General features: G+C 48.8%; 7 protein-coding genes across 7 annotated transcripts; 4 read left to right on the top strand and 3 right to left on the bottom strand.

The window, feature by feature from the left end:
* Positions 1 to 353: 353 nt before the first annotated feature.
* ABOM_004299 (M24 family metallopeptidase) lies at positions 354 to 1,697 on the top strand (the record flags this gene model as incomplete). Its single annotated transcript, XM_022531429.1, has 1 exon — positions 354 to 1,697. One exon carries the CDS (start codon positions 354 to 356, stop codon positions 1,695 to 1,697), a length of 1,344 nt encoding a protein of 447 aa, XP_022391398.1.
* Positions 1,698 to 2,414: 717 nt separating this feature from the next.
* On the bottom strand, positions 2,415 to 3,273 carry ABOM_004298 (uncharacterized protein; the record flags this gene model as incomplete). The annotated part of the gene is made up of 2 exons (XM_022531428.1): positions 2,415 to 3,050; positions 3,118 to 3,273. The coding sequence occupies 2 exons, from the start codon at positions 3,271 to 3,273 to the stop codon at positions 2,415 to 2,417; spliced, it is 792 nt and encodes a 263-aa protein (XP_022391397.1).
* Positions 3,274 to 6,571: 3,298 nt separating this feature from the next.
* On the top strand, positions 6,572 to 7,180 carry ABOM_004297 (NADPH-dependent FMN reductase; the record flags this gene model as incomplete). The annotated part of the gene is made up of 1 exon (XM_022531427.1): positions 6,572 to 7,180. The coding sequence occupies one exon, from the start codon at positions 6,572 to 6,574 to the stop codon at positions 7,178 to 7,180; it is 609 nt and encodes a 202-aa protein (XP_022391400.1).
* A 335-nt stretch (positions 7,181 to 7,515) lies between these two features.
* Positions 7,516 to 8,637, bottom strand: ABOM_004296 (PAF acetylhydrolase family protein; the record flags this gene model as incomplete). The annotated part of the gene is made up of 1 exon (XM_022531426.1): positions 7,516 to 8,637. The coding sequence occupies one exon, from the start codon at positions 8,635 to 8,637 to the stop codon at positions 7,516 to 7,518; it is 1,122 nt and encodes a 373-aa protein (XP_022391399.1).
* Positions 8,638 to 9,810: 1,173 nt separating this feature from the next.
* ABOM_004295 (putative MFS transporter) lies at positions 9,811 to 11,396 on the bottom strand (the record flags this gene model as incomplete). The annotated part of the gene is made up of 3 exons (XM_022531425.1): positions 9,811 to 11,039; positions 11,086 to 11,134; positions 11,190 to 11,396. 3 exons carry the CDS (start codon positions 11,394 to 11,396, stop codon positions 9,811 to 9,813), a joined length of 1,485 nt encoding a protein of 494 aa, XP_022391402.1.
* A 1,399-nt stretch (positions 11,397 to 12,795) lies between these two features.
* Positions 12,796 to 13,549, top strand: ABOM_004294 (glutathione S-transferase family protein; the record flags this gene model as incomplete). Its single annotated transcript, XM_022531424.1, has 3 exons — positions 12,796 to 13,000; positions 13,060 to 13,163; positions 13,211 to 13,549. 3 exons carry the CDS (start codon positions 12,796 to 12,798, stop codon positions 13,547 to 13,549), a joined length of 648 nt encoding a protein of 215 aa, XP_022391401.1.
* A 2,480-nt stretch (positions 13,550 to 16,029) lies between these two features.
* On the top strand, positions 16,030 to 20,258 carry ABOM_004293 (uncharacterized protein; the record flags this gene model as incomplete). The annotated part of the gene is made up of 2 exons (XM_022531423.1): positions 16,030 to 18,822; positions 18,873 to 20,258. 2 exons carry the CDS (start codon positions 16,030 to 16,032, stop codon positions 20,256 to 20,258), a joined length of 4,179 nt encoding a protein of 1,392 aa, XP_022391404.1.
* Between the last annotated feature and the right edge of the window lie 518 nt (positions 20,259 to 20,776).

Genomic DNA, 20,776 nt, shown 5'->3' with positions numbered 1-20,776 from the left:
GCTCCTGCTTAGTATCAACCACGCTCTATTCTACTGGCTAGGTTAATGAATACATTCATTGCTTAGTCGTTTAGTCTTTCATCGGCTCGGCTCGGCTCGGAGCGGTAGAGCTGTATCTCTTCCACGTTCGGCGATTACCCCACGTGCCACAGAACCTAGCTGTTGTTTATAAGCAGAACCCTGCTGCCCAAAGTCCACTCTTCTCTATCTTTCTCAAACGATCATTATTTATCTGGGCGACAGAGAGGAAAAGCACGCTCGATCATCTCGTGCACAGCTTTGTCGACCTGCTGCAGAGCAAGCCATGAGCGAGCGAGCAAGTTCTGTCCACGATAAACGAAAAACCAGTCAAAATGAACTCGCCGTGCTTCATCCCTCCTCACTCTCGCCGTATCGACCCTGCCCGGGCGCACAGCGCTACGCTCAAACCTGATGGCTCGGCCAACGACAACGACCGCGTAGAAATCGGTCCAACTCCGCTGGCGTTCGCGGAGTGGGAGCAGCTGGGCTTGCAGCCGCCTCACCTACCCACCATGCGCGCGTTTCGCCTGCAACGCCTTCGCGATCAGCTGGTTGACCGCGGCCTTGGTGGCATCCTGCTGTTCGATCCACTAAACATTCGCTACGCCACTGACTCTACCAATATGCAGTTGTGGACTACGCACAATCCCGCCCGCGCCTGCTTCGTCGCAGCTAACGGTTATGTAGTGCTGTGGGATTTCCATGGTTGCAACCATCTTACCGCGCACCTGCCACTGATCAACGAACTGCGCAGTGGCGCCTCATTCTTCTACTATGAAACCGCCGAACATACCAGTAAACACGCCACCAGTTTCTGCGCACAAGTTGACGAATTGCTCCGAAAACATGCCGGCAACACCCGCCGGCTAGCCGTGGACCGCATTGAAGTCGCAGGCGTGCGCGCCCTCGACGCGCTGGGAGTGGAAATCTGTGATGGGCAGACGGTCACCGAGCACGCTCGGAAGATTAAAGGGCCAGACGAGATCCGGGCTATACGCTGTGCAGTCGCATCTTGCGAAGCCGCGATCGGTGAGATGCGCCAGGCCATGCGCGCCGGTGCCACCGAAAACGATGTCTGGGCTGCTCTGCACGTCGGCAATATTCGCCGTGGTGGCGAATGGATTGAAACTCGTATTCTTAGTTCCGGACCGCGCACCAACCCTTGGTATCAGGAATCTGGGCCGCGGGTAATTCGCGACGGAGACCTGGTGTCCTTCGATACCGACCTCATCGGCGTATACGGGATGTGCGTGGACATGTCGCGCAGCTGGATCTGCGGCGATCTCGAGCCTACAGCCGAACAGAAACGCCTGTATCGCATCGCCCACGAACATATCACCACCAACATCGAGATGGTCAAGCCCGGGGTACGCTTTACGGACCTGACGCGCAACGGTCACCGCCTGCCTGAAAGCTGCCGCGCTCAGCGCTATGCCGTGATGTTCCATGGCGTAGGCTTGTGCGACGAGTACCCGTGCATTCGCTACCCAGAAGACTTAGAATCATACGGCTACGAAGGAGAGCTGCAACCGGGCATGGTGTTATCCGTTGAGGCGTATGTCGGTGAAGTCGGAGGCAAGGATGGCATTAAGCTGGAGAACCAACTACTCGTGACCGAGACCGGCTATGAGCTACTGACTCACTATCCATTCGAAGAGAGCTTCCTGCGCGACTGATTTCTGAGCCTATTATTCGCTCAAGCCAAGCAGCGTAGCCAAATATGCCCTGATTGATTTGTAATCCGCAGGTAATTATGTTAGTTAACGTATTCGGAAAGCAAGCGTTCCACCCCTCCCGAATTCCACGCATCCTATATTTTGAATCCATTCAAAACACCGAAAAATCTGTATTTCTATAGAAAGTTTAAATAGCCTGACGACTAGGACACTGATTAATTTTATGCCCTATAATATTACAGCCAGAGCCCCCTGGTAGAGATTGAAATTCGTGGGATACGGTGGTAGATATCCGAGTTGTACCGCTTTTCCAGAACATTGCTGCTGCAGCCACTCGTGGAGATAAAAGCAAGGCGAAGCCAAACTTCAGGGAAAGAAGGGCTCTTTTAATGGAAGCAAAGAGCGGTCACAGCTCTCCGGGCTGGACAGGTCGACATTGTTTTCAATAGAGGCTCGAAGGAGCTTAATACACAGGAGGTATTCCATACGCAATCAATCAAGTACGTCTAGTGATCATCTAGTAGATACGGAATCTCAAGTGTTCACAAAGAAGAGAGAATAGAAAATAAAATAGAAAAGAGTAATCTGAACGTTTCTTTTGCTGGAACCGCCATCAATCCTCCTGTTCTCTTACTTCAGCGCCCACTGCATGTTCACTCCTTGCCCAAATAGGAAGTCCAATCAGCCTGGTATGAACGAAAATGTGCTAGAGCTAAATCACTCCTCCATCAAATTCTGAAACAAGTCACCCCAAAAACCTGAAATATCCTCAGCGACCACATAGTCGCACTCATTGATCCGTTCTCTTAACGCGTCAAGCATACACTTACGTGCTTCAAAGCCCCATGAAGATGGCCCCCAAGGAGTGTCGCTCAGATCCTGCACCACAGCTGCCACCATCCCAAGCAGCATCGCCAAGCTATCCAACGACCATGCAACTGTATTACGCCAAGGGCAATCATATAAATAGAAGCCGGCTCCACCGTACCGGAGGTAATCTGGTTCATAAAGCCATACATCACCGTCCACCCCGTCGACCATTACCATGCAGTCATTGACAGTTCCGATATGGAAATAGATATCAGTGCACTGAGCTAGCGAACAGGACGGTGTTTGGTGCATTTCAAGTTCATTCTCATCGGTAAGAATGTAGTGTGCATGTTGTGTTAAGTGTATAGATTCGAAAGTTATGCCAGGTAGCTTGAAGGCAGGGAAGCCAACATTCAAAAGAAACTCTCGAGTACGATCATGGACCAGGCCGTCAAGACTGGCCGTAGGTTTCCATAGCGTGTTTGCCCCAAAGCAGGCTTCCAGCCAGGCTCGGTTTGGTGCTGCAGCACTAAGCATATTATTCTATATTGATATATAATAGTCAGTCTATTTAAACATATAGTCTTCATTTTGAATGATCGAGACATACTAGGGTTGATCGGAAGATCTTGTCTCGGTTATGAGGAACACCGAAGACATTGTAGGCGTACATGCATGATTGTGAGAAGTAATAAACTTCCCTTGTTGAATCCAGCCGCTGGTAAACCAATAATACAATCTCCGAGGGAAGATCCAGAAGTCCCATTCTCTATCGCCTAGTATCTCGTGCACAACTTTTAGACTGTGCTGCAAGAACCACTTTAGACATGGAAATGAGTGCGGACGTGCAGTTGAGTCATGCCAAGCCGCAAGGGCTAACCTTAGAACTGGCTCTTTTACAACATGCGAAGGCAAAGGAATCAGAGTCAGGAGGGACAAAATCGTCAATACCTGCAATATAGGATTCTGAGAGTGAATAAAAGTGACTTCATTTCTTGAAAAAGAACAATGTGTTCGTAACGCCGATAAGCAACCACCAAAAAGTCCACGTTGGAATAGAGTACCGAAGATCTGTTCTGTCCAGTTACATCATATATCCCCTTTCGCGATCAGTATTTCCTAGGCCTGAGATATAGAATTGCCTTAGGTAACTTCGCAGTCTAATTCATATGATTGTGGTTTGGCTTTAAGAATAACCATGAAGCATTTCTGAACTCCGTTCCTCGGACATTCGTACAAGCTACTTGTAGGAGCTTTTGTATACATGTCAGTTAAGCTAATACTAACTCGGGCATAAGACAGTTCTATCTTAGATCTCTGTTCAATCATTATTGCGAGGAAGTGGCCCATCAACAAAGAGGTGCTTGTAAGTTCTGTCTCGTATAATATATATAATAGGACGGGATCTGGAATCACCAGGAACAGACAATTTGCTATACTCTGACAGAACGTCACACGATTCTTTCCTGAATCAAGTTCCATATATCTTGCGTTATTTATTTATCTCATTATGTTCGAGTTTAGGTATCACTACTTGTTGTCGTCTATATTGTGATGCGACTTCCTAGGCAGCTCCTGGGATAATCAGGTAAAAGTTGTCCGTCTTTCGATCATAGATTTTGAAATAAATCATATTGCCAAGAGTTGGGGTGATAGCTCAGTTGGGAGAGCGTTTGACTGAAGTCTACTTCGATCAGTAATACCCAAGGGTTATCAGAAGGTCGCCGGTTCGATCCCGGTTCACCCCATATTTTTTTTCTTTTTGGGCATCTTCGATGGCCGTGTTTGTGCTAGTGTTGAAATATAAGTTGTCTTGATCTGCGTCTTTTACAAGAGACTTTATTTCCAGCTGTAGCTACAAACCAGGGAGGATATTGCGGGTGCATATCCCTCCGGTCAAACACCAAGAGGCCACTAACATACTCCGGGATTCTGACGAACACTGTACTGATCCACCTCCAGTGGTACTAGCATCTGAAGGCTATCCAACGGGACTGACGGCTGGGCGCCTAGACCAGGGCTCAGCGTTGGCAGATATAGGGTGGCCGGCTGCTGGGAACGCCAACAAAGCAACCATAACGGGAAGTAAAGCGACTAACCGTCGACTATATGTTCCTCAACAACTCTGCTGGACCATGACTGGTAAGAGGTTCATTCAGGAATAGTTGACTAGTGTGCCTCCTATATACGGTAATCGGATTATCCGCTTCATGCTATTAGGTAGCAGGTGGGCACACTTCACCACCCTTATTACCTCTGAATCGGTACATTGTATTCATATCAAAGGAGTTCAAACGTAGCGAGGGTTTCGTATCTTAGCCCTCATTTGTCTCCCAAAGTCCTCTCCCAGTGTAGCCTAGAGGGGTAACCAATACATCGTGTAGTTGTTAATCGTCAAGTTGCCCTGTCTGGCGCATTAATTCGATTATGTTAGGTGCCATCACGATCGTAGCCGATGAAGATGGTCTTGTCTGTATTTGATCGAATAGTAGTACCCTGTTCAAGAGCGTGGTGACAGACGGAAGCAATCTGCAGCTTTCTTCTATCAATAATCTGTTTTAATGGGAATGCTAGGACGGTTGGAAAGTAGTATGGGCGTTATACATGAGCCCTTGGCATTGCGACCTGTACTACTAATGAGCTTAGAGAGATACGTTGATCCTGCTGCAAATGTTTCAGATCAAAATACTATGTAACGCTACTATTTGTCTCTGTCTTATCTCATATTGGCGCATTGCGACTTACGGGCTCTAAAGCCGTTCCTTTTCTTGTTCAAACAACCAGCGATCAAAGCCATCCAGGTTTACGACCATCCTCGTAGTGATGGCTAGCGGTAACTCCGGATTCTAAGCGGCCCTCTGCTAAAACAGAGTTGGCTGTGTTCAGACGCCCCTCGGACGTCTGGAAGTCACAGAAGATATAGAGCAAGAAGCGGCATTTTCCCTGTAAGTAGCGAACAAAGGATCATATTCACTCCCATTCAAGGTCAATGCCACATGCCCGTGCCACAAATGTGAATTCACGGACATTGCGACACGCAGCTAAGGAATAGTCCTCACCGGCATACACTTTTCGGAATTCGCCGTCCCCACTTAACATATCCCTTCAAAACAATCGTACGTTTTCACGCTGAAAGCACAGCCTTTGTAGCGGACCCAATCCTAAATAGCGTCGTGGAAGCATGTCTGTGGCCAGCTGGCTGCAGACTGAGTGACACACCGCCTATTGGCAAAGCCCTACGCTCTATCAAGATATTCTGGTCGTATTTGGTGTGAGCTAAATTGCTATTAATCTTGTGGGATGCTTCGTCTCAGGTTTTAGCCTATTGGATATGTCACTTGTGACGTTTCATACTTGTAGGTACCTGTTGACTTGAGACAACCCACGCAGCATACTGAACAATAAGGCCAGTAAAGTAGCGAAAGATAACTTAGACTTTACATTCTACAGACTAATGTAGGTGCTGACAAACCTGACCGGAAAATGTGATATTTTCTCCGCCAAACGTGCAGTAGTCAGGGGGATGGAGCAAGAACTTGACTCTAAGTGAGGAGGTGAGTTAGGCAAAGGTTTTCCCGTCATGAGACTGAGGTATTGCAGAATGATAGTAAACAGCATTGCGAGTGGGTGGGAATACCCGAGACCCAATTGAGCAGATAAGATATTTGGCTTAGTGGTTGACGTTGCCAGTGTTCGAGCCCAAATGGCCTGCTAGACGTTTATCGGCAGGATTCGATGGATTAATAATGCTTGGTAATAGTTCACAGGCTCTAGATCAACCCAGAGCAGAATGACCTGATTTGTAATACGGTCTCACATTTGTAACTATTTCAATCTAGTGAAACATATATCAGTTATGTGATCCTGATGCGCACGGTTCAAGTAACCCTACTCGGATTTGTCGTGCTGCATATAAATGGATCCTCACACGCTTCTATATTAATCTCATCAAATTGGATCAATTATATTGGGAATAACCTGACACTCTCCAAGAGCAACCCTGAACTAGATCATCGCCTAGATCCATACTCCCCTGTTCCACAGCAACCACTCGGAGCCCAGACATGGCGAAGGTCGCTCTCATCAAAGGCAGTACACGAACCCCATCAGTGGGCCCCGACATCACGGATTGGGTCCACAACATATTGAAGTCCCAAACCACGGACACTCTTCAAATTGAACTACTGGATATCGCCGACTTCAACCTCCCTGTCTACGATGAGCCCGTCGTGCCGGCAATGGTTCCCGCCCTGAAACAATTTACGAAAGAGCACTCGAAGAAATGGAGTGCAGCCATAGCTTCCTTCCAGGGATACATTTTCGTCATACCGGAGTATAATCTCGGTCTCGCAGGCGGAACGAAGAACGCAATCGATTATCTGTACAGCGAATGGCCTGGGAAGCCGGTTGCAATCATCAGTTATGGCGCGCAGGGCGGGAAAAACGCCTCCCAGCAGCTTAGTGAGAGTTTGAGAGTGGTTATGAAGATGGAGGTAATGGCTACAAGAGTCTTACTTCCATTCGCTCCGGGGTCGGATGTGTATTCTGCGATAAATGAGGGTGCTTTAGGGGAGGAATCACGCAAGGCCTGGGAAGATGATGGAAAGAAGGAGCAGGTGCTTCAGGCGTGGAAGGAGTTGAAGGATACCCTCGAGAAGCCCAAGGAGGAGTAATAGTTGCAGATCTATTCTGAGCGGATGTATCCGTGCCTATTCAAGTCCAAGCCTAGTCTCGGGCTTTTCCATACGCTATCTCGTGGGTTAAAGTTCCGGTCTGTACTGCCTCGTCTTTCCACCTACAAATCGGTCCCATACGCTCCGCTTCGTTCGTGGCTGGGCATTTTTATACTGATTTAATAGATATTTCCAAACTACATAGATCCAGTATGATATCAACTAACTATTGTCTATCCTATTAAACCAATATCCCACAAGTAGTATAGTTCTTCAAGAATAAGAAGCGAAAGGCGCAGCTAGTATACACCTTGAATCCCCAGTCGATGCCACAGCTAGGCCACATATTTTACTTCAGGATATTCGCTCGACGGCCCATCCAAGAGCCTACTCTTCTCCCCAGTAATGAAAGACATACTCGACGCAACAATATACTCAGTCAAAATAGCCCTCACCCGCAACCCAGGAAGTGAACCCAGCAGCTCCGACGAAGCCTGCCTCACCTTCACAGGCCACCCCACAGCATCCCGGATCAACGGGAAATCTGTGAAAGTGATGTGCACTGAATCAGTCAGCTGCAGCTGTCGCTTGAATCCCCGGAGACGGGGCCAAATCTTCCGCCAGCTGTCGTTGCTTTCCTGTGGGATGTTCGCCTGCCCGAAATTGATAAACGGTCGGTCGAGACCCTGTTCGACCACTGGGCCCCAGAGTGCCCCGTCGAAGTTCAGCCCGCCGGCAAAACGGGTGTCGTTCAGCATTGCGGCTGCGGCTGTCGCGCCACCGAATGAGTGGCCCACTATTGCGACTTTACTGAGCTCGAGCGCACCTGTGAATGAGGGTGGCACGAGGTGCGGGTTGTCGTGTAGTTGGTCCAGGGTGAAGATGACGTCTTGGACGCGGGTGTCCAAGGCAACCGGATCGGCTGCAGAGACGTTGGTGCCGTATATAACGCTGCCGTCGGGAAACTCCACGCTCGAGGAATCATAAGGATGATCCACTGAGATTACCACGACCCCTGTGCTGGCTACGGACTCGAGGATTAAGGAGTACCATAAGCGGGAGCCTGTTAAGCCAGGGGAGAAGATGATGACGGGATATCTTTTGTTGCTGGGCGATGTGTCCGGATTATAGTCAAACCCGGACTCGATCTGTAATCCTTTTATCGTTGTCCCGTTGGGCATCCCGTACGATCGGACCAGCTGGTCTGTTACAGCTTCTGTGTGCGGAGGAAGATATGAGGCGAACTTGGTGTGTCCGCAATTAACGGGCACGTATGAAGTTGCCATGGTCGCTCGTTTGGCATGGGCAGGGCTGAAGGGATCGACGCGCGAGCTATCAAGCAGTTTCACGTGTGTGGCCTGTACCCTACATGGCCCGGATGGGCCGGGCAGGTGGCTTCCTGCTTGAACCGCGTGGGCTAGAGCTGTAAATAGCAGTATAGTGGCGAAGAGTACCATGGTTGAAGATTGACAATTGGGAAAAGCCACCGCAATGCTGGTTAAACATTCGGGTTGATCATATATGCGATTTGAAATGTTATTAAACATAAATACTCAGGCGCAAGGGGAACCGGGGGCGAAATCCTAAGGATAAATTTAGAGACAAAAGTTCGCTAGTGCTGATATGAGGTATCGTTTTGCTCGGCCATGATGGGAGGCCCTATGACGTATATCGGATGATCTTTAGCTATCCACCGAGGATTCTGTACTATGGGAGGGAATAATATTGAGTATTATTACTGGTGGCCCCGGGGTCCTTCCAGGGTTTCGTGGGCTGTTGCCTGTCTGTGTCTCGTGGGAGATTGTGGCGAGGCTGAAAGGATCCAACTTATGCAAGGATGATTCGGCACTCACTGAATGGGTCGTTCCACGTATACGTAGGCAAATGAATAACCGTCTTTCTCTCGAGAATGTTTCAGAACGCAGCCAATATGCAGTCATGCATAGAATATAGGAGTGTTCTACTGGGGTTACTTTGTACATAGTAGATAGTGCTTTTACCAAAAAGTGTCGATCATAACTGATGTGTCACTTCGGCCATTGGCCAGCCCGGCCTCCAGTTAAGCACTGCCCCTAAAGTAATACGAAAACCACGACGAGACGGCAAAAGATAGTGTAAACTTTGTTTGCTTTTTACTCCCCGGAATATGGGCAATCCGTGATTATCTGGTATTCCTAGGCCAGGAATACTGTAATCCGGAATTAGGGCAGGTAGAAGAAACAACGGCTGTTGCTAAGTCTGCGACTCGAGCCTTTATGTATTTCCCACAGCATGACATATTTCTCACTGCTATGAGGCTCTATTGTTATCTGCTATATGCCTCTCTCATCTAGGCCAGCTTATGATACGCGATTTTGAGTCGGAGTCCAGCTGCGATTGAATCCGAATCATTAGGCGTCCACCTCAGAAATGGGAAAGGAACGATGATCACGACTACATTGATTAACACTGGGGGCTCTCCTCAAGTGTGAATATACTGAAAATTCGGCCTTCCACTGCGGTGTTTTCAATTTATGTTTTCATGCTGCTTTGGGACGAGCTAGACTTGGTGAGAAATCTGGTTATATTAAGTTTGTCTCGTTGGCTTTTATACTTTATCAACAGAGAGAGCCAACTACAACCGTCTATAACTAGTAGGTATACTTATACCTCGGATGTCTATCCCCCAATTTGTCCAACTGCTCCTCATATGGCAGGTCCTCTACACCCCTCAACAATCCCACTGGATCGCTCTGTTTCCTGCGATTCAACATCCGCAACAAACCAACCTGCGCCACCACAAGCGCCATCGCAATCACCGTCAAGGAGAGATTAAACCGGGATCCCAGCTCATAGTACGGCGCAGACTTCTCAGGATAGATCCAGGTGCTCATGATCCCGCCGCAATTCGTCGCAATGAACGCCATAGCGACGGCAGTTGCGCGCCGTACATGGCCGGCCGTGTTATTGGGCACCCAGCTAATCAAACAAGGTGCGCACGAATACACACCAGTCAGGAGGAGCACCAGGGCAGCGTAGCGAATGCCGATACTGCGGCCATTGATGGCTAGTGCCGCACCGATCAAAGCAATGCCGCTGGTAACGAAGGCACCGATGCCGCGCTGCTGATAGCGGTCGGAGAAGTATGCTGTTATCATGGTCACGACGAATCCGCAGGCGTACGGTGGCACGGTCATGAGTTGCGTCTTGGTGGAACTGTATCCGAGTGCTTGCACAATGGACGGTGAGAAGTACGCGAGACCGAAGAGACACGCGCCGTTGCAGAAGAGGATGAGACATGCGATCCACACATGGAGGTCCTTCAGGACGGATATGACTTCTTTGAAGGAGACCTTGGTTTCGGTCTCAAATTTGTTGCCGTCTTGTTGCAGCCGGGCGATGCATCGCTCTGTGTGCTCAGGGCGGAATGTGATCACCTTTTCCGGGCCGTTGGGTAGCACTAGGAACGCGAAGAGGCCGAAGCAAACTGTGAAAAGGCCTTCGAGCAAGAAGATCCACTGCCATCCCTTCATTCCCCGCAGGCCATTCATCTGCTGGATGGCGGCAGCCAACAAACCCGAGAAAGCACCACTCAGGGAAGCGGCGGAGAAGAAGAGCGCGATGCGAACTTGCAGCTCGTGGCGGCGATAGAAGTTAGACAGAAAAAGCACAATGCCAGGAAAGAGGCCTCCTTCGAGAAGGCCCAGAAAGAATCGGCAGGCGAGGAAGCCGGAATAGTTGTGCACTTGAGATTGGACTGTTGTGACCATTCCCCAGAGGGTGCACAGCGTAGGCAGAAGGATGCGAGGCCCGATGATCTTCAGCAGGAGATTGGAGGGGAGTTCGGAGATCACGTAAGGAACATATGTCACGGTAATGGCTGAGCAGTTAGTGTGGAACGGGCGAAACTATCTGGAAATATGTACCTGTTTTGTATTGTAGATCAGTCAAATTCAAGTCTTTTTGCAGACCGGCCTTTGGTCCTATTATCAGCAGAGTGTTGCATGTCAAGCTAATTGATTGAACTCACCACTCGTGCATTTCCAACATTTGCACGGTCCAGCCAAGCCAGAAGATACAACATGAGTGTCATCGGCATCAGCACCATGTCCAGCCTCATAACTGTTTGTCGGTCGAGCTTTAGCGTTCGCTCATCCATTGGGATCTCTTCCTCAATGACATCCTTTTTAGCTTCTGGGTCCCCAGCCGGGTCGGGGAATGATTTTGTGTCAGCCATTATGACAATTAAACTGTTATGTGTAGAAATAATCCCCCTTAGGAACTCCAATGCATGTCGCAGTCGCTGGTTCTTATACGCGTGGTCTCAATGCAGGTGATGTGTCATTGCAGAAGACTCAGAACTGCCGAACAGCTGGCCGAAGCAGCCGTGAATACGGGGTGTGGTTCCTGAATTGTTGGGGAGGGCCAATGACATTTCCATAAGCAATCCCAACACCTCGAGCCAAGGGAGCTAGGACGATCTCCTCGAAAATCTGCATCCTCTATCCTGGTTGGAAAATGCGGGGGCGGGGCACTAGGCGAGGGTTGTGGGAAGACGCTCGCGCCCTTAACCTCGGCAGCTGGACGCAGTGTCTAGACCGTTGTCCTTATCTCGAGATTCACGAGGGCTCTATGAGTATTTGGCTGCATAATTACTCCATTTTTCGGAGCGCCCACCAGGTCTAGGAATTATTAAATGGGTTCGTGATCTGTTTCGGCTATATATGATGGCGTGGCATAATCCAATCAACTTGGTCAGTTGAGTCAGGTGCAAATCCAGAAAATGTTCCTGTCCCAGATTAAACGGGCATTCGGTTGAAGTGTAATTAAGCATATAGAGGATCAAACGTCGCCAGGGCCCTCGAGGAAGGGCCTTGCTCGACCTATCATTCAGACATAGGCTAGTGCTATAATAAGTATCTCACGTGCTGGCAATAACCCTTAAACAACCATCGCCGTCATGACGAATGCTACGAATAAATCGTAGTGCCAGTGCAGCGCCCAAACAAAGAGTAACAATCAATGTTGGCGGTGTCAAGAAAGCCCCGCACGCGGCTTTCCTAAGCAGGTCTAGCGCCTAGGCTCTAAGATCTGCATGGTATAAATGGTCCTTCTGTTCCAAGTACTTTCAGGCCCTGGAGCTACGGACCAGGCGCTCTACTTCCTGTCAGAACTTAATACATAGTCCACCTTGCAGTTCATTGCCCATTCTTCTCACGCAATACTGTATTCGGGAGAGTATGGAGTTGCAAGTTGAACTGAAGGAAAATGTATACAGCATCGCAGCACTGATGACGTGCTCTACGAACGGGAGCGTTGCATCCATTGCATGACAAATCCCCCATATGACGTCGCTAATCGTTGACTGCTTTCTTTATCTGTTAACTTCTACTGACTGGATTCCTGAGTCTGCAAACTTAATGAGATTGATAATCCAATAGCAGGGAGCCGGAATTAATTCCGGGCAAGAATCCTGCGGCAGCCCCACTCGGGCCAGTGTATGTAGAAGTTATATAAAGGGACACCGGCATGAAAACCATCTTGCTTTCTCATCTTTGAATACAACACATCGTGTGCAGCCGGAAATCACTGAAACTACGAATCTTCTCTTTTTCTCCCTCAATCAATCATTCACCATGGTCCTCAAGCTTTACGGATTCCCAGCCTCCACTTGTACTCATCGAGTACGCACCGTCCTCGCAGAAAAGGGTCTCGAGGCCGAATTCCACCCTGTCGACTTGGCCAAAGGCGAACAAAAAGCAGAGTCTTACCTGAATAACCTGCACCCATTCGGCAAAGTGCCTGTTCTACAAGACACCGAGACGGGTATTCAAGTTTTCGGTTCGCAGTTCGCCACCGGCTGTCTAATTCAGATCAAGACGCTAATATCGATCAAATAGAAAGCAGAGCCATTAACCAGTACCTTTCCAGCAAGTACTCCGGCCAAGGAACCGCACTTTCCCCTCCAGAGTCCGATCTGAAAGCTTGGGCTCTGTACCAGCAGGTACGGAGACACCTCCCACGTACCGCTGATGGTGCTAACGGATACAGGCCCTCTCCATTGAACAATCCTACTTTGACCCGATCGTCTCTCAGATCGCTTTCGAGAAAGTCTTCAAAGCCCGGAAGGGTCTTGGTGAGACCGACGAGGCTCGCGTCCAGGCCCTCCTTTTGCAGCTCGCTCCCACCCTCGAGGGCTATGAGCGGGTTCTTTCCAAGCACAAGTACCTTGCCGGTGACCAGGTGACCCTGGCGGATCTGGCGCATTTGCCGTATGGTGTGTTCGTGGAGCAATTCGGATTCGCTGATCTTCTTCCGAAGTATCCCCATGTTCAAAAGTGGTGGGAGGAGCTGAAGGCGAGGGAGAGCTGGAAGAAGGTTACTGCTTAGATTTATACATCTGTGGTGGAGGGACTGAATTGAGATTCCACATGAGATATGTAATTGTCAATCAGGAACAATATCGAGAAAAAGAATTACTAGTTGATATGACATTTTGACAATTTATACCCTACTCATTTTTGCCCGAGTATGCCTCCATTCATTGTCGACACTATACAACAGAGTATGGATAGGATGGTTCAATACTAGGTACAAGGAATAAAGCCCCCAATAGAATTGACGAACCACAAATCCACTATCCCTAAGTGCTATGTTTGAAAGAGACGAACAAGCCAAGCGATGGCAGCCCCTCCTTCTACAACACTGCTGTTTGTTTGCTGCGACTTGAGAGTCTCAACTCTGACGCGGGGCACTTCTTGGCGAGACTGGGATCAAGCCCAAAGTGGTCATTCTTGGCAGCCCTAGCATCCCTAGCGTATATCGTCATGTCTTATTGTGACGAGACAGTAACTTAAATAGTTGGCGAGCGTATGGTAGAGATGCAATCTTCTCTCTTGATTCACAATCACAATACTGACGGTCTGCAGTATGTCTTTCACTGGTAAGTTTGAGTTATTGTTTGGTATCACAATCGAGACTAACGTTTGTCAGGTGGGCATAGTATTGCGGCGCCTAGGTTGGTAGGTAACATTGACACCCTGGTGGTGGCAGATAACATCTCAGTGACTGTGAGCCACGCTGGAGGAAATCGAGGAGCTTGGGATACACACCAGGATGCCCAGAGAGGAGGTTCTGCAAGTGGTCCAGGGTCAAATATCTGCGATGCAGAAAGAGAACTGCGTCTTACGATGAATTACTACTCTCTCAAGCGAGCCAAAGTCCAAACGAAGCTTGATTTTTCGATGGACATAGATGACTGTGATGAGATAATGAAACTGCGTCGAAAAAGTGAATTCTACTCCTTCAAGCTGGATAGATACCGCGAAAGATTGGCTGTCTCGGGGGATACAGACGGGCGAGGCAATGCTTCACAGCGCGATGAAGATACTGAGATGCAGATATTGGGCTGAATGGTCACATGATCCTAGCTATGGATTTGGCAGGAGACCAGAATCCGGAGGAGTTTTATGGGTTGTTCGGTTTCGGGAGAGAAAAACGTGGAAATATCGGTTTTGGCTCGGTTAGTTAAATGGCAAGCATAACGAAAAGCTGGGGCGAAATTACTTGGGCCAGTAATCCTTCGTAAACGGTTGAATAGATTGGAATATAACTAGATTGCTATTCGCTCGTAGCTATGGGTTGTCCCTTGGTATCCTTGGGCTTCAGGCACAGGGTTGCCGAGGAAAGTTGATCTTTCGTCCTATAGCTGACTAGACATATGCCCATAACAGCTGCACCCGTAACCAAATAATCATAATGGACCTGGAATAATAATACGATACACTAATAGTAAACTGCATCCTCGGTGAACGGGACAATATTTGAGAATTTGAGATATGAGGACCTTACCCGCTCTGTCCGCCTTTTCTTAAACTATTCTATATTATTACCTTTGGACTGTTGTTTTAATACGCCACATGTGGTTGGGGGTAATCGGAACGGCAGCATGAACTCGGCTTACCCGACATCCGAGCCTCGAGTGTCTCCGGACCCACTGTCATTCCTATTGGTGAGCCCTATGTAATCTGAACCGATGCCGGTTCGGACCTGGACACGGAAGGTTAGGCTACGGAAAGCTATACCGTAGGGTCTTGAATCATGACACGAGCGACACCACGGGGTTGAACATAGTTTTGCAGGGCAAACATGCAGTTAGATCCAAACACGTCGCATTCGACTCTACATTTGTCATGATAGTATGCCGGCCATGTGTGTCTAAACATTAGGAAGTCACTAGAGTCGCAGATTTCTTAGACAGAGTCTTGATTTACGCTCTCAAGTCTCACTCCCACTACACATCACTACATTTGATGCCTAAAGCTCGATTCTATGTGCACTGTAGAGCGGTCTACAGATATGCCGCACCCCTGTAGAATATCGATTCGGGTACGTATGGCTCATGGACATTCCGGGGCTCATTGGACCGTTCTTCGCCGTGTACGTCTAATTTCTCAAAGCGATGCATAGCCTTCAACCCTAGAGGGCCGGCTCTCATTTTTCAGCTAGAGGGCCGGATGTAGCCCGGGGTTCACACATCGGTCCGATTGTCGAGACTCATCAAGAAGATGACTTTTATTAATCCACAATGATAGCTCGTGCTCCATATATATTGCTATCCTGTCCTCAATTAAAGTCACTCGCTACAAACCACCATCAAGCTTTCAGTACCGGTGGTCTCAAATAGGAACGAATGCGTTCGAGAGATTATTTTGTTCTATTACACTGACGTGTCACCGATATCATGTCTACGACAGATTCTAAGGTTAGTGTCGACCATTCCAGTCATCCAGCAAAAGAATAAGTGTGTGGTGTTGCTTGGTGATTGTGTATACTCACAGGCATCGACCAACCAGGGCACGACTAGCGCTATGCCGGGAAACCTACCAATCTATCGCGAGAAAGGACGTGGCCTTGGAGCTGCTTTCAGAAATATTACCGTTCAGGGTCGTTCTGGCAGTCAACGAACAGTTCTCGATCTTCCTCAAATCCTCTTCGAGGTGATTAAGGCCCCATATCGGACAGTACGCCAGAGTGTTGGTAACAAGCCCGTTCCAAAACGCAACCTTATTCAAAATGTCTCCGGTGTTCTGTTCCCTGGGGAAACCATGATTGTCCTTGGACGTCCAGGCTCAGGGTGCACGACACTGTTGAAAGTAATCGCAAACAACCGCGACTCGTTTTTGGCTGTCAATGGAGATGTGGACTATGCCGGTATTCCAGCCCAGGAAATGACCGGTGCATTGAAGTCCGAGATTGTCTACAGCTCTGAGGAAGACCTGCACTTCCCAACCCTCTCGGTCAAGGATACCTTGGACTTTGCTTTGAAGCTAAGACGGCCCAAAAATTACCCGATGCGGGACGATCAGTTCTCGTCCGAGTATACTAAGCGATTGTTGGGCTCACTTGGGATGCTCCACACGTCGAACACTATCGTAGGAGACTCGTTCACTCGAGGTGTTTCAGGTGGGGAGCGCCGTCGTGTCTCCTTGGTGGAGTCTATGGCCAGTAATCCCGCCCTAGCATGCTGGGATAACCCGATTCGCGGGCTCGATAGTTCGTCAGCGCTAGACTTCCTTGGATTGCTCAAGAGAATGTCCGAGGTGACCGGAATGAACAATGTGGTTACCTTATATCAAGCATCAGAAACCATGTACCAGAACTGTTTCGACAGGGTTATACTAATGTATGATGGACTGATGATTTTCAGTGGAGAGACTAGAGAGGCAAAACAGTACTTTCAAGACCTTGGATTCCATTGCCCCGATCGACAAACGACTCCAGACTTCCTAACGTCTATCACTTCTCCCGCCGAACGAACTATCAGAGAGGACTACTGTGGTCCCCTATATCTTGACGCGAAGTCTCTCGAACAGGCTTTCAGACAAAGTCCGCATTATGCCCAGCTACAAGCGGATCTGACTCAGTACGCAAACCAGATACCGTCAAACCCAGAAATCCAACGCCAATTCCGACAGAGTGCATTGGAAGTTCGCTCCAAAATGACCACAAAGCGCGCTGTAGAGGTTTCATCTCTTTGGAAGCAAATATCAGAGGGGACTCGGAGATATTACAGACTATTCTGGGGTGACCGCAAAACATTTTATACCATCCTAGCCCTATGCGCTGCGAATGCTGTTATCACTGGCTCAGGATTCTACGCAGCTCCGAAGACAGCCTCAGGATCCTTTGAGAGAAGCGGAGCTCTGTTCTTCGCTCTTGCTTATTTTTGCTTGAACGCCTTGACTGAGGTAGTCAAGACAGTGAATGCACGGTCTATCCTACTCAAGCAGCACAACCTGGGCATGATTAGCCCTACTGCATATGCCATCATTCAAACAGTTGCTGATATACCTATCGCTCTCATTCAAACGGCGGTATTTTCATGCTGTTATTATTTTCTAATCGGACTGAGTAAATCAGCATCTCAGTTCTTTATATTTCTGTTACTTGTGTTTGTGCATTACTGTGCCATTGCAAGTATGTTTCGGATGTTAGGCTCCTGGGCTCCCAGCCTGAGTATATCACATCTTTTGGCCGGATGCGCTCTACCAGTGGCTTGTCTCTACTCTGGATACGCCCCTCCAGTACCGACCATGCATCGTTGGGGTTCATGGATTCGACGTATCTCACCGACACCCTTTGGCATGGAGGCACTGATCGGAAACGAATTCTATAATATTGAACTCCACTGCACAGACTCTCAATTGATTCCCTCGGGTGCTGGTTATACTGATATCCGCTACCAGGCGTGTCCCATGGCAGGCGCACATCAGGGGTCAGCTTTAGTGGACGGTGCAACATACGCACAAGCAATGTATGGCTTTTCTCGGGAACATCTTTGGAGAGACTTTGGTATCATTCTCGTGATGTGGTTCCTTTACACAGTCATCGGAGCGGTAGGACTCACTGTCATGACACGGGATAGCAGCAGCATTGCAGGCCATGTATACAAGCGGAATGCACGCGGTTACCAAGATGATACGTTGAATGTGGATATGGTAGATGATGATGTTGAAAAGCAGCCAGTGTCATCGGCGGCCATAAACGATGGCTTGAAGCGGAGTGAGGCAAGCACGTCAGATTTAACTATTACGGATGTCGATGAGGCAGTACAGGCCGAAAAGAAGGAAGACCCTCCATCTGGCGGCGTTACCTTCACGTTTAGCAAACTGAGTTATTACGTGAATGTGGGAGGTAGCGAGAAGCAATTGCTTTGCGATATTTCTGGCTACGTCAAGCCTGGACAACTGACTGCTTTGATGGGCGCATCGGGTGCGGGAAAGACCACCTTGTTGGATAACCTTTCCCGCAGAAAAGCCGACGGACGCGTTGAGGGCGAGATCTTGCTAAATGGTGCTCCTCTCAGTACATCCTTTTCACGGTCCTGTGGTTTCTGCATGCAGCAAGACATTCATGAGCCCACAGCGACCGTCCGAGAGGCATTGCAATTCTCGGCGTACCTACGTCAGCCGGCTCATATCTCCAAAGAAGAGAAGATGCAATATGTGGAGCACGTTATCGCACTTCTCGAGTTGGAGGGCATTGCAGACGCATTGATCGGAACAGTCGGGGATGGTCAACTGAATGTAGAGGAACGGAAACGGGTCACAATTGGCGTTGAACTTGCAGCAAAGCCGTCGGCGCTCTTATTCCTCGATGAGGTAAGTCAATCCCTACAACGATTCAGATATGCTACTAACAATCTGCAAAGCCAACATCTGGTCTCGATAGTCAGGCAGCGTATTCTATAGTTTCTTTCCTTCGGAGAATTGCTGCTGAGGGGATCCCAATCGTTTGTACGATCCACCAGCCTTCGGGCGTCCTTTTCGAGATGTTCGATCATGTCATTTTGCTCGCTCCAGGTGGGCGAACAGTGTATTTTGGCGAAACAGGCAAGAATGCATCTGCCGTGGCCGCATACTTTGCGAGACACGGTGCTGTGATGCGCACAGACGAGAATCCAGCAGAGTTCATCATTTCCACCGTCGCAGCAAAGACCGACGACAATAAGGACTGGCCTGAGATCTGGAACAAGTCCCCCGAGTGCCATGCCCTACACGAAACGGTTCAGGCGCTGAATCGATGCGTTCCTACTACTGCCAATGCCACTACCGCTGTTGGCGAACGACCATACGCATTGAGTCTCCCAGCCCAGATCGTTGCACTTACCCAGCGCCACTGGGTCGCTATTTGGAGGAATGGACAATATAATTTTAGCCGGTTATTCAAGTGCATCTTCTTTGAGATGTTTGTCTCGTTCACTTTCTTCCACGTCAACAAGACCAGTCCTGGATTGAAAAACCACATGCTGGGTCTCCTGCTCTCTACCTGGGTTGTTCCTACAGTTTCTGCCGATTTGCAGGCCATCTGGTACGAGAAATGGTCGATCTTTGAGGCGCGCGAACGGAACGGAATCTATAACTACAAGGCCCTTCTGTCGGCGTTGTTTCTCGTCGAGATCCCCTGGCACATTGTCATCTTCACTTTTATCTTCATTGTATCCTACTGGACCTTTGGATTTTCCAGCACTCCCAGTATTGCCGGGTTTATCTATCTCATGTATCTCCTGTTTGCCTTCTTCGGCTTGGGATTCACCTACCTCATGGCTGCTTTATTTCCGAACCCGACCATGGCCGGATACGCGATGTCATTATTCTGGGTCACTCTTCTGATGTTCTCTGGAGCTGCTAATCCGCGCAGTGCATTGAACGATTTCTATCGCCCATGGCTATACTGGGCGGACCCCATGACCTACTTCTTCGAGCCAACTGTATCCACGGTACTCCATGGGGTCCAGGCCCAGTGTGCCCCAGAGGACATGGCTGTCTTCGATCCCCCTTCAGGGCAGACCTGTATGGATTATGTGGCAGCATATTTGGGTAGGAATCCGGGATACCTGGCTAACCCCAACGCCACACAGAATTGCAACTACTGCCCATATTCAACCGGAGACGACTTGGCCGAATCCCTCCATTTTTTCTACGCCAGTCGATGGCGAGACTGGGCGGTGTTTCTTGCATTCGGTTTGACCAATACTTTGCTCACGTTCCTGGCAACCTGGGTTATTCGCGTCAAGATTCGACAGTGGAGAAAGTAAAGATTCAACTGGCGGGAGTTCGAGCGTCGGAGAGTTTATTTTGTCGGTGTGACTCGTGAGTTAGCGAGTGTTAGGTAGTGTAGAGTTTCATACTGAGAATAAATTTCGTATAGAAACAGATAGAGTAGAAATCGGTCTGAGGTTCAACTGTGTATAAAATATCAAGGTCTGCAGAGAGAATCATAATTCGATCTTCTGAATTACAAGAAGGAACTAGGTGATTCGAAACATATACTGTTACGCTTTCTCGAGGGAGTTTAATTTCGTAAGGGAACACCTATTAGACATAGAAATATTACTCATGAATCAAGATCTTGTTTGATTGATTATGTGGAGTGCTAGGCAACAAATGCAGGCTGGCTAGTATATGGACAGGTGAGAGAGTGGCCGTGATAGCTTGCCGTAGATATTCGGCACGGATGCTTCGGAACGGGACCCGTGGTCCGAAGCTTTGTTCCTCCCGGTATTCTCCCTCCCCTCCGCGACATCATTTCAATGTATCATTGTTAGGCCCAGTT

The sequence above is a fragment of the Aspergillus bombycis genome (genome assembly GCF_001792695.1).
Source record: "Aspergillus bombycis strain NRRL26010 chromosome Unknown contig00021, whole genome shotgun sequence".
Classification (NCBI taxonomy): Eukaryota; Fungi; Ascomycota; class Eurotiomycetes; order Eurotiales; family Aspergillaceae; genus Aspergillus; species Aspergillus bombycis.
Note: the sequence above shows the minus strand (reverse complement) of the source record. Positions and strands in the feature narration are given on the sequence as shown.